We start from the raw sequence: 13,199 nt of genomic DNA, 5'->3' as shown, positions 1-13,199 counted from the left end.
TAAAGTCTGCATCCCTTTGGCGTAGAGTTCTGATGAGAGGTAGTAAAGGGCCCACCTTAGTGTCAGTTGATGGAATCTAGAGTAAAAACACTCATGTATGAAGAGGATGGAGTGGAGCAAGGCTGGGTAACAGGAAACATGGTCTTATTGTTGTTGTTGTTAGGTACCATTGATTCGGTACCGACTCATAGCGACCTTATGTACAACAGAATGAAACACTGCCAGGTCCTCCTGGGCCAACCTCACTATTGTTGCCATACTTGAGCCCATCGATGCTGCCACTTTGCCAATCCATCTTGCTGGGGTTCCTCTTTTCTTTGCCCCACCACCTTACCAAACACGATATCCTTCTCCAGCGACTGGTCCCTCCTGACAATATGTCTGAAGTATGAGAGACAAAGTTTGGCCATTTTGGCCTCCAACGAGCACTTTGGCTGCACTTCGTCCAACACAGATCTGTTTGTCCTTTTGGAAGCCTATGGCACTTTCAATATTCTCCTCCAACACCATAACTCAAATGCATCAATTCTTCTGTGGTCTTCCTTATTCACTGTCCAACTTTCAAATGCATATGAGATTATTGAAAATACCATGGCTTGGGTCAGGTGCACCTTAGTCCTCAAGCTGACATCTTTACTCTTCAACATTTTCAAAAGGTCTCGTGCAGCAGATTTGCCTAATGCAATACATCGTTTGATTTCTTGACTTCTGCTTCTGTGAGTGTTGATGGTTGATCCAAGAAGAATGAAGTCCTTGACAACTTCAATCTTTTCTCCGTTGATAAGAATGTTGTTTATTGGTCCAGTGGTGAAGATTTTTGTTTTCTTTATGCTGAGATGTAATCCATACCGAAGGCTGTAAATGTTTAAGTCCTCTTCACTTTCAGCATTTTAAGTCCTCTTCACTATATCTGACAGTGTTTCTCTGTTATTCATAAGGTTTTCAGTGACTAAATATTCAGAAGTAGTTCGTCTCTCCTTCATCCTACTCTGTCTTCGTCTGGAAGCTCATCTGAAACCTGTCCACCGTGGATGACCTTGCTGGTATTTAAAATGCCCATGACATAGCTTCCAGAATCACAGCAACTCACAAGCCACCACAGTATGACAAACTGACAGACGAGTGGTGGATGGTTTTATTAGTGTCAGGGAATTAAATGTAACAGTGAGAGAAGATTCTGAAGAATCTGATGGGATCTTCTTGAACTAGACATTTCAGCTCCTCTCACTGGCCTTCTGTAACTTCTCCTCCCTTATTGGGCTGAGGCCAAAGCAGGATGAGGTCACTTGTCTAATATATCCAAGCAAAGTGACTGAGAGCAAATAGTTCTCAGCTGCTGTCTTGTTTTGCCTGATTAATCTGGGAACCTCAAACAGACATTACAGTGACTAAGAACACAGGTTTGGGATACGAATTACGTGTAATTTCTTTTTTTTTTTTTTTGTCTTTACCTGAGTGATCTAGGACTAACTGGGGAACCCTGGTGGCACAATGGTTAAGTGCTCGGCTGCTTAACTGCTAACTGAAAGGTTGACAGTTTGACTCTACCAGCTGCTATGTGGGAGAACAAGGTGGCAGTCTGCTTCTGTAAAGGTTTACAGCCTTGGGAATCTTACAGGGCAGTTCGGCTTTGTACTGTAGGGTCGCTAGGAGTCGAAATCAACTTGATGGCAATGGGTTTGGTTTTTATGAGCCTCAGTTCTGTCAACTATAAAATGCATCTAGTCATTAACCACTCTTATGATTAGAGGCGGGGGAGATAAGTGTGTACAAGGCTTGGCGCAGTGTCCAACAGTCTGTGGTAATGACTGCACTGTGGAACTGCTGAGCAGCTTCCAGCCATGTTTTCTGTTTGCTATTTTTAACTTGTCTTCCTTTTACACTTTCACACACCTATTCTCTCAGGAAGCACTTTGGGATCGGAATCATCCAGTAAGAAATGAATTTTTCTAATCTGCTAAGCATTCCCCTTCTTTTCAAAATCCCTTGATTAGAACAATCTAGTATCTTATCTTCACAACTGGACCAATAATAACATCATGAAAAATGGAAAAGAGATTGTTGTTGTTGTTGTTAGGTGCCATTGAGTCAGTACTAACTCATAGCGACCCCATGCACAACGGAACAAAGTATTACTCAGTTCTATGCCAACCTCAAAGTTGTTGCTACATTTGAGCCCATTGCTGTTGCCACTGTGTCAATCCATCTCATTGGGGGTCTTCCTTGTTCTCTCCAAGCTGCCATTTTACCAAACATGATGCTGTTGTTGTTTCTAAGTGCCATGGAGTCCGTTCTGACTCACAGCGACCCTGTATAATGTTTCTGAGGAGCGGCTGGTGAGCTTGAACCACCGATCTTGTAGTAGAAGTTGTCAAATACTTCATTTTGCTTTGATCCACAATCAATGCTCATGGAAGCAGCAACCAAGAAATCAGTTGCACTAGGCAACTCTTTTGCAAAAGACCTCTTTAAAAATGTTCAAGAGCAAACATATCACTGTGAGGAATAAGGTGCACCTGACCCAAGCCAGGGCATTTTCCATCGCCTTATATACATGTGAAAATTGGACAATGAATAAGGTTGGACAATGACTGTAGAAGAAGAATCAATGCATTTGAATTATGGAGCTGGTGAAGAATATTGAAAGTATCATGGACTACCAGAAGAAGTCCAACCAGCATGCTCCTTAAAAATAAGGATGGTGAGACTTCATCTCTTATACTTTGTGGTTGTTGTTGTTATGTGTTGGGGACTGCAAGCACTGAGATGCTGAGGCCCTGTGTCATGGACGAAAATCAAACACGAAGGCCCTCCTCAGATTGTGGGCCAGGGACCCTGAAGGCCAAAGGAAGTGACCTCCTGACGTCCTGGGTTCATTGGTTTTTACGAACTCATGGTGGGCTACCTCTGTATAATTTTCTTTGGTCTTATTATTCATTCTATGCTTCTAACTCCAGTAATTGTAGCTTCTGAGAAAATGGTTTCTTATGTGCCTCTCTTAATGTCTCCACTGTGTTGGCAGTGCGTAGGGTCCTGAGAACAAATCTCTCTGAGGAACAAGCTCTGGCCACCTGGCAAGCATGTCCAAACTGCTCTTTATCAAGTTATTCAGTTATGTTTGATATTAACTTAATACATGAGCTCTTGATATCCATGTACAATATTAAAACAAAAGCCTCTTCTAAAGCCGAGGCAGTAAAAGTTCCAAAGGCAGGTTTGCTGGGATTATGCAAGGAGGCTCTGGAGAGAATTCGCCCAGGGTATTCACTCAAATTAGATTGGTAAATTCCGGGCGTATTGCTTAAGGAATAATAGTGGCAGCCCCTCAAACTGTCCCCAGGTGTAACCCATTAACCTAGATGTTCTCCTTCCTCCTGAAAGCTTAAGCCAGGTAGCTGAAACAGCTTGACTCCTTTCAGACCTTTTAAATCCTTTTCACCTTTACCCATTAGGGATTAAGTGCTATAGGTATGTTAATTAGCCTTGAGAAACATCACATCGCTGCCTTAGGTGATTTAAGCCTAAAAAGTAATTTATAACAGTTTGCTTGAATTTTTGGAAAATTAAGAATGTTAGATTATTAAGACAATTAGCGGTGTATATTTTAGAATTTGTTCCTGTAAATCATTGTGTCCTGTTTTGAACGATTAATCACATTTCGTTTCTGTACCCTGTCTTAATAATCACCTTCTTCCTTTGTGTAAAATTCCCTCCCTGAAATAAAAGACGAATGCAGATTGAATCCTGCATGCATTACTGCTTGCAGGGCCATGCTGCCTGAAATGCAGGGTCTGCTTGCCAGTTTTGCATCCACTCTGGTCTCGGAGTGTATCTTTGTTTCTCTCGTTGCGTCTTTGTGTATATTCTTTCTCTATTTCTTTCGCCGCCAGATCTCCCTACTTCGTGAACCAAACTTCCCTGTCGAGGCAGGTCCCCCACAGTTATGTGCCATCAAGTCGGTTCCGACCCATAGTGACCCTGTATAGGGTTTCCGAGGAGCAGCTGGTGAGCTTGACCGCCAACCTTGCGGTTCAAACGGCTTTGCAGTGTGGCACATTAACCCACAGCGCCACACCAGGACTTTGTGGTTAAGAGGGACGAATACCTGGAAAAAGACATCATGTTTGGTAAAGTGGAGGGTCAGCGAGAAAGAGGAAGACCCGCCTAGTAAGATGGACTGACACAGTGGCAGCAACAACAGTTTCGAACGATTAGAGGAGGAGGAGATAAACATAACATAAACAGAAGATAAACAAGTTAACAATTCTGAAGATGGTGCAGGACTGGACAGTGTTTTGGTTATGCACAGGAACCAACTTGACAGCACGTAACAACAACAGCATCGTATCTCTTCTAAAGATGTACAAATACAAAGCTAAGTCCAAAGGTACTGTTACAAAATTGTAGAAAAAATTATTAGGAAAAAATACCAAAAATTGAAGCTATTGGTTCTCAACATATCCTTCATCTAGATCAGGGAGGGGAACGTCAGGCCTGAGGGCTGTATAAGGCCCATGAAGTCACTTGGTCTGGCCCTGCCAAGGCAACCATAGTACCAGCCATCATATTGTTATTGTTTTAAAATGTCATCAAGTCAATTCCGACTCCATAGCGACTCTGTCTAGGGTTTCCAAGGAGCAGCTGGTGAGTCTGAACCACTGACTTTGCAATTCAAACTGATCTTATAGTCAAATGCTTATTCTACAATGCCACACTAGGAGTGAATTAAATATTTGACCAAATATAGCAGGCTAATTTTTAAGTTGATAATTTGTATGGCCTGTGAATGCTGTTATAAATTTTGGCAGACAAAAGGTTCCCCACCCCTGATCTAGATCTATACACTTCTAAAGGAGGAGTCTTGTGGTGCTATAGGATAAGTATCAGACTGCTAACCATAAAGTCAGTGGTTCATATCCACTAGCAGCATCTTGGAAACCCTATATAGGGTCACTGTGAGTCAGGACCAATTCAGTGGAACTTAACAACAACAACCCTTCCCCAAATAATTCTACACTCTTCAATTGACACCACATCAAAATGGCAGTTTTGGCATCCATGAAGAACTCAAATAGTGTTCCCTTTTAATGTTCTTGGAGAAGGGCAAGATTAGGGAAGTAGAATGGTGCAAGGTTTCCCAGTGAAATTCTTATAGGATAGCTCTTGCTAGCCTCGAAGAATGAGCCAGGTGCATTGTTGTGATGGGGGGAAAAAAATCCTTTGGCAAAACTTTCCTGGGCTTTTTCTTACCAATGTAGTTTTAAATTTTCTTAAAAATTCATAATGAGCCCCCATGATCAACCTATATCCTTGGTGAAAATCTAACAAGATTCTCCCTTGGCTTGTCTAAAAAAAGTCCCCATACCTTCTGAGTTGACCTCTCTGCCTTGAATTTAACTGGCCCAGCAGATGCCCTGGGAAGCTAGTGTTCTAACTGGACCTTTTTTCTGAATGGCCCCTAATGAGGCCAGGAGAGAACTTGTCTGCAGCCACCCACTGGACCCACAGGCATGTTTAAACATGTTTTGTTTGGAATAAACCCATTAACATATGAACTGGAACCCTAGTAGCAATACTTTTTGACTCCCACCTCCTCCTGATTAGCTCTGCAGGCATTAGGGAGTATTGTTTCTTACCTGCACAGTCTGCCGGTCAGGAATGCCACTGTACACAGAAATCTGGGGCCCAGTGGGGCGGCCACTGCCACCACTGCTGCTAGGGACCCCGCTGGTACTGCTGGCAACGCTGGCACTGCTAGATGTATGCGGAACTGGTAACTCATTCTCCATGGCCTAGAGGGTGGCACAGTCTTGGTGTTCAGATGGCAGAAGAGCAGGTGTATGCTGGGAGGGGACAGACAGAATTGAAATGTTAATTATTTAATAATAACCACACACATAAGTATCAACTTTTCAAACAGCCTATGTGTGGTCAGTTCTGAACTGAGGTGTCCAGACACATGTGCCCTCAGAAGGGCAGATCAGACATGGTTTACAAGGGGAGATTTGCAATCAGGTCTGCCAAGAGGAGGTAAAACCAGGCAGGAGACAGATTTTCTAGAAGCTCTTTCTTGTTCTTTCATCTCACCCCATCAGCCTCTTCATCTTTGTGATGGGAAAACCAAACATCAAAGAACGTATATATTATTTGTCCATGTTTATATAACCGGCTAGTAAAAGAAGTGGGATTAAAAATCTAGAGAGGACAGAATGCAAGAAAGAGGCAAACAAGGAGGCAATAAATTCAAGTATTTGTTTTGTTTCCCAAGTTGGCGACGGTATTTTGAGTATGTTTGAAGTCTTTGTTTTCTTTACTAAGTACTTGCTGTGTGCTCTTCTAATGCTGATCTGGGTACTACATGGAGTAATTTGGTTAAAAGCTCAGGTTTCTGCCTCTTCCTAGTTGGTGAGTCACAACTAAACTTCTGTTAGGTGTAATAGTATATAGATTGTGAAGACTACGTAAAATAATGGTGCCAAGTGTTTAGTAGAGTGTCAGGTGTGTGCCAAGGGCTTCATAAATACTGATTGTTGCCATGGTTATTAATATTGTTCATGTGGCCCTGTTCCAATAGATCAATTCTCTCCCAAAATGGAATTGGCAGAGACTCTAAGAACCATAGAATTTAGGGAGTGCCAGAATTCCATCAGGGATCATCCTACTATCTGGGTTCAGAACAGGATATTGCATGATCCCTTAAGGCAATGTGTTTGAGAGTGAGGAATGGTTGAGAAGGAAAGAAGGGAGGAAGGAAGGAGAGAGAGAAAGAGGGAGAGAGGGACATATTTAGATTTGAGTTCCATTTCCTCTTTTTCTTCTAGAAATTCCCATTTCTGCATGCAAGCTTTTCCTTGTCCCCATTCTTTCTACATCTGAAAATATCTTATCATTGACCTTCAGCCTTCTGCTTACAGATTATACTAATTTAAAACAGTAGTTTTCACGTTAATGAAAGCATTGATTGGTACAAAGAGCCAAAAGTGTCATCAATGCCCTATTGCCATCTCCCTAATGCTGTTCAGTTTGGAGGTTGTCCACAAGCCTCAGGCTGCCATCTTCAAACGAAGTGGCCTTCATTGTGAGCTGAAAACTGTGGGGTGCAGTCTAAAGGATTGTCTAAACTGTGGGGGTAAGGAAGCCCAGCCCAGCCCCACTTGGCAGGCAAACGAGTTGCAATCCAAAGCCTCTGGCTTCTTAGCAGTGCCAGAGGAGCCAATAAGCAAGGTATACCTGGGCTTACTCATTTGTAGTGGACAATTTCACATTTTTCACCACATCAAAGATTCTGCTTCTAGGTCTGGCTGGCACCTGTCTCTCCCAACCTCACAACACTTTCCCACAGAATCAAAGCCTCCTTTAAAATTTACAGCCCCTGTCAGGGAGGAGTACCCAGTAGGCAAGGTAAACACAGGCTTTGCCTTGTTTATTGGGTAATCTTATCCCTGCGTTCAAGGTCATGTAACAGCCTGCAAACAGCTCTCATTACCTGGGTCCTTAAGCAGTGATCTCTAATCTCTACCTTCTGCTTCTACTACCACAGGGAAAGAAGTGTCCATAAATTTTATTTATCCTGACTTACACTCAGTTTTGGGCCTTATTATGGCTAGTCAGTTGGTTAGGCGTCTTATAATGATAATCATGATTCAGTAATCAATCAATCAATCAAAGTCAACAAGTATTGCCTGTGCCCTGCTCTGTTGAAAGCTGCCTTATCTTACGGTCTAGTGAGGGAAAGGGAGGCTGGGTAGAAAGTTGTTGTTAAACGCTATTGTGTTGGCTCCGACTCATAGCAACCCAGTACAGGGTTTCTGAGGAGCAGCTGTTGGGTTTGAACTGCTGATCTCGTGGTTCGCAGTCCAGTGCTGATCCTTACAGCACTGAAGGTCTAATTAACTGACTTTTTAGAAACTACATACTAGTTGGAAAGATGAGGCTCAACTGAAGGGTTAAGGATCACCATGCAAAGAGTCTGTAAATGCTATGTTCAAACATGAGCCCTCATAAAATTTCAAGGTCTTCTCTTAGTTAAAATGTCTTCACCTCCTCTTCCTAAAATGTTGATCAGATTTAGATTTCAATTCTTGCTTTTCATCCTATCCTAGGAAATGTCAACAGAAGTACAGTATATACAAACACAAAAAATAAAGTGGGAAAACAGGGCAGAAGCTATAGCAAATGAAGACAGGACAACCACTGCTAAATGATCCTGCTTCTGTTCTACTGTTTTTCTTCTTTTGCAGCAGCTATGGGAGATACCACACATCTTTCCTACTTTTGAACCAGTTTGGAAAAGGTATGCAGCAGGGCTGTATCTTTCACCATACTTATTCAATCTGTATGCTGAATAAATAATTCAAGAAACTGGAGTATATGAAGAAGAAGGGAACATCAGGGCTGGAGGAAAATCGATTTTAACAACCTATGATATGCAGATGACACAACCTGGCTTGCCCAAAATGAAGATAATCTGAAGCACTCACTGATGAAGGTCAAAGACTATAGCCTTCAGCTTGAATTCCACCTGAACAAGAAGAAATGGGAAATCCACCCAAGTAGACCAATGAGCAATCCTGATAAATGAAGACATTGAAATTGCTAATGATTTCTTTCTACTTGGATCAACAATCAATGTCCATGGAAGCAAGAGTCAAGAAATCATTGGATAAGTCTGCTGCAAAAGATTGCTTTAAAGTTTTAAAAAGAAAATATGTTGCTTTAATGACTAAGGAGCATCTGAGCCAAGTTATGGGTTTTCAACTACCTCAAATGCTTGTGAAAGCTGGACAACAAAAAGGGAAACAGAAGAAGAATCGATATGATGTTGTCAAATAATATTGAATATGCCTTGGACAGCCAGAAGAATAGGCAAATCCGTTTTAGAGGAAATACAACTAGAATGCTCCTTAGAAACAAGCATGACAAGATGGCAAGACCTAGACTCGCTTTGGACATGTTCTGAGAGAAGAGCATTCCCTAGAAAAACGCCTCCTGTCTGATACAGTAGTAGTTGTTTTTATGTGGCCTTGAGGTCATTCCAATGCCGAGTGATGCTACAAGTCAGAGTAGAACTGTCCCTTAGGGTTTTTTGTTTATTTGTTTGTTTGTTTTAAAATTGTGAATTGAGTGAAGGTTTACAGAGCAAATCATTAGTTTTATATTCAGCAAATCATATGCTTTGCTTCATTACAATGAGTGCAGTCCCTTCCATGTACCAGCAGTTAACAGCATTTACCTTAATTCACTTTAACTATTGCATTCCTTCCTGTGTATCCCACTATCTTCATCTGTCCTTTACTAAACAACCTTTTGTTGTATATTGCCTGACACCTATGTTAACATGTGTTTACCTTCTAGCCTGTGAATAATTTTCCCTCCCCTGCCATAACCATCACAGATTGTTTCTTTTATTAAGAGAACCTTTTTTTTTTTTTAAACTTTTTACAATGTTGGTCTCAACAATATTTTTCCTTTTATGGTTGACTAATTTCACTCACAGAAGAATTGATGTATTTGAGTTACGGTTTGGAGAAGAATATTAAAAGCACCATGGACTGTCTGCAGAGCAAACCAATCTGTATTGGTACAGCCCGAATGCTCCTTGGAAGCCAAGATACCCAGACTTCATTTCTGGTATTTCAGACAGCATCAGGAAGGCCCAGTCCCTGGAGAAGGACATTGTGCTTGGTAAAGTGAAGGCTCAATGAGATGGATTGACACAGTGGCAGCATCAATAGGTTCAAGTGTAGCAATGATTGTGAGGTTGGCACAGGACCAGACAGTCTTTCGTTCTGTTGTGCATAAGGTACTATGAGTCAGAACCAACTCTTACAGCACCCAACAACAACATACAACAACAATTTCACTCAGCGTAATGTCCTCCAGGTTCATCCATGTTGTGAGGTGTTCAATTTCATTTCAATTCCTCCTTTAATTTCTCTTTTCTCTTCCCTCTAACTAGTTCTTTATTTCTTTCCCAAGGCCACCCATCCCTTTGGACTCCCACTATGAACCACAGCCAAATCTGATTAATAGCCAACATCCAGGACTGGAAGTCTGTTTTTCTTTGGATTCCAGCTTACTGTGTGGTTTTGTCTGAGCCCAAGTGCTGAAAGCCTAGGGTTCCTGCTTTAGTCAGCCCTCCCCTGCCAACTGCAGGGACCACTCTGAATGATGGGCTGATGATAATAGGCTTGGATAGTGATCTTATTACAGGTCTCTGTTTCCCAAAGGGCGTGAGATCAGCAGCTGCAGAAATGCTGATGGTTCTGTCCTCCCAGGAGCCACCAAGTCTAGGACACAGAGGCCTTTGTCCCCAGGGTGAGAGAAATCCATTTGCTGTGGATTACGGCTTGTGGAGAGGTTTCAGGGAAGCAGAGGGGAGATACTGAAAACAGAGCTCTCCAAATCTGGCCTAAAGCCCCAGGGTAGGCAGGGGTGGAGTTTTTCCTAATGGAGTTGCAGGTTTACAGGAAATGAAAGGTTCTAGTCAGTCCCACAAAGGCTGCTGGTATTCTCATTCCTATATAGGGTTGCTACGAGTAAGAACTGACTCAATGGCACTTAACAACAACAACATAAGGTTTCGGAGGAGTGACTGGTGAATTTGAACCACCGACCTTGTGGTTCAAACTGACCTTATGGTCAAGTGCTTATCCTAGAGTGATACACCAGGATTTCTATACTTCCAGAGATGTTTTTTACACCTGAGTTGTATATTAATACAATAACCTGATTTGTACCAATGTGGCGCTGTGGGTTAATGTGTCAGATTGCAAAGTCGTTTGAACTGCAAGGTCAGCAGCTCAAGCTCACCAGCTGCTTCTTGGAAACCCTATACATGGTCGTATGGGTCAGAAGTGGCTCAACAGCACTTAACAACAACAACAATTGTGGTTTGCATATCTTCCTCTATAGTGCTGGATGTTGAACTTCCTAGGTTGGAAGGCACTATTTACTGGCACAACAGTGGGCCCAAGCATACCAATGACCATGAAGATGGCACGGGACTAGGCAATGTTTCCTTCTGCTATACACAAGGTCCCTGTGAGTCAGAGCTAACTTGGCAACTGACAACAATTATGCCCCTGGTAGTGTCCAGATGAATTCCTTTCAAAGCTCCTCCAGAAGTTCCCTCTCTTTCCCCAGTCCTCTGCCTCTTGCCACCCTTTGTGCCTCCAGATACCTAAGCGAGTCAATGAAGGTCAACAAAGGCAGAAATGAAGAATGGGAAGTTTAAAGTGATCATATAATCCTAACAATCAGAATAGAATGATTTCATTGTGAAACAGAACACTGTAACTTTTTAATGAATAAACTCTGAGACTTCATTGCTTTCCTCATAATTTACAAAAGACAGATTCTTTCAAGTGTTTATATAACAAGCTGGTACTGGTTCGTTGAAGAACAGTAGGAAAGAAACCTTTTTTGGGGAAGGACTTATAAAGTGATGGTCTGTAAATACTGAGTTCTGGGGACTGAGGCATGAGGATGAAATTGTCTAGGCTCAGGCAGCTGGAGGCTCATTGCTCCAAGGCAGGAATTAGGCACACTTTTTCTTTAAAGGGCCTGATAGTAAATGTTTTAGGCTTTGTAGATCATAAGGTCTCTGTTCTGGTAGTGTGAAAGCAGACTTAGATGAGACATCAATGAATAATAAGCTTAGCTGTATTCCAATAAATTAATGGTTTCAGAAAAGACTATGCCTTTGTGTAGTCCATAAAGCACAGGTAAACATCTTTCTGGTATTCTCTGCTTTCAGCCAAGATCCACCTGATGTCAGCAATGATATCTCTTGTTCCATATCCTGTTCTGAATCTGACTTGAACATCTAGAAGTTCTCTGTCAATGGATGGTTATAGCAATTTTTGTATTATCTTTAGCAAGATTTACTTGCATGCTGTATTAATGATATTGTCTGATTATTTCTGCATTACGTTGGGTCACCTCTCTTTGGAATGGGGACAAATATGGATGTCTTCCAATCAGTTGGTTTTGACTGTGTGGATCACGACAAGCTATGGACAACATTGGGGATAATGAGTATTCTGGAACACTTGTGTCCATGAGGAACCTGGACAGAGAGCAAGACTCTTGTTCAAACAGAATAAACAGAACAAGTGGACACTGAATGGTTTAAAATCAGGAAAGGTGTGTGTCAGGGTTGTATTCTATGACCATACTTATTCGGTCTGGATGCTGAGCAAATAACGAGAGAAGCTGGATTGTATGAAGAACATAGCATCAGGACTGGAAGAAGACTCATTAACAACCTGTGATATGAAGATGATATAATCTTGCCTGCTGACAGTGAAGAGGACTAAAAACACTGATGAAGATCAAAGGTATGGTATGAGTTGCACCTCAATATAAAGAAAACAAAATTCCTCACTATTGGACCAGTAAGTAACATCAAGATAAAAGGAAAAAAGAGTGAAATGATTAAAGACTTCATTTTGCTCCAATCATGGAAGCAGCAGTCAAGAAATTAAATGTATTGTATTGGGCAAATCTGTGGCACAAGACAAGACTTCTTTAAAATGCACACGAGCAAAGATGTCAGGTTGAGGACTAAGGATGTGCCTGACCCAAACCATGTTATTTTCAGTAGCCTCGTATGCATGTGAAAGTTGGGCAATGAATAAGGGAGATCATAGAACTGATACATTTGAGTTTAGGTGTTGGGGGATAATATTAAAAGTACTATGGACTGCCAGAAGAGCAAACTAGTTTGTGTTGGAGGAAGTACAATCAGAATGCTCCTTCGAGGTCAGAATGGTGAGACTTCGTTTCTCATATTTTAGACATATTATCAGACAGGACCAGTCCATAGAGAAGGACACCATGAGAAAGTGGTGGGTCAGATAAAAAGAGGAAGACCCCAATGAGATGGACTGTCACAGTGTTAACAACACTGGGCTCAAGTGTAGCAACAATTGTGAGGTTGGTACAGGACTGGTCAGTGTTTTGTTCTGTTGTGCATAAAGTCGATATGAGTCATTCAACGGTACCTATCAACAACCAACAACAACAGCAACAATACTAAACCAATTAGCCTTATGAGGTCTGATGAAATTGATGGCTATAAAAGGAGCAGACATAAAAAAGTAGCCTTGTTGACATCACAGCCTATAAACTTGAAGGGGGGGCATTCTAAGTACAGTCTCTCAAGAACCTATCCAAAATGTAAATTCTCAGGTCTA

At 41.8% G+C, this 13,199-nt stretch overlaps 1 protein-coding gene across 3 annotated transcripts in view; it reads right to left on the bottom strand.

The window, feature by feature from the left end:
• The window catches only part of PHC2 (polyhomeotic homolog 2 (Drosophila)), a 71,821-nt gene extending 65,973 nt beyond the window's left edge, over positions 1–5,848 (bottom strand). For 2 of the 3 annotated variants that reach the window (XM_006862127.1, XM_006862128.1), the window contains exon 1: positions 5,637–5,848. In XM_006862127.1, coding sequence (XP_006862189.1) covers positions 5,637–5,789 — 153 coding nt within the window. In that variant the 5' untranslated portion in view covers positions 5,790–5,848. The remainder of the gene's footprint in view (positions 1–5,636) is intronic. The other variant, XM_006862129.1, reaches the window with a different exon arrangement.
• Positions 5,849–13,199: the final 7,351 nt, after the last annotated feature.

Source organism: Chrysochloris asiatica, unplaced genomic scaffold (assembly GCF_000296735.1).
Source record: "Chrysochloris asiatica unplaced genomic scaffold, ChrAsi1.0 scaffold00047, whole genome shotgun sequence".
NCBI lineage: Eukaryota > Metazoa > Chordata > Mammalia > Afrosoricida > Chrysochloridae > Chrysochloris > Chrysochloris asiatica.
Note: the sequence above shows the minus strand (reverse complement) of the source record. Positions and strands in the feature narration are given on the sequence as shown.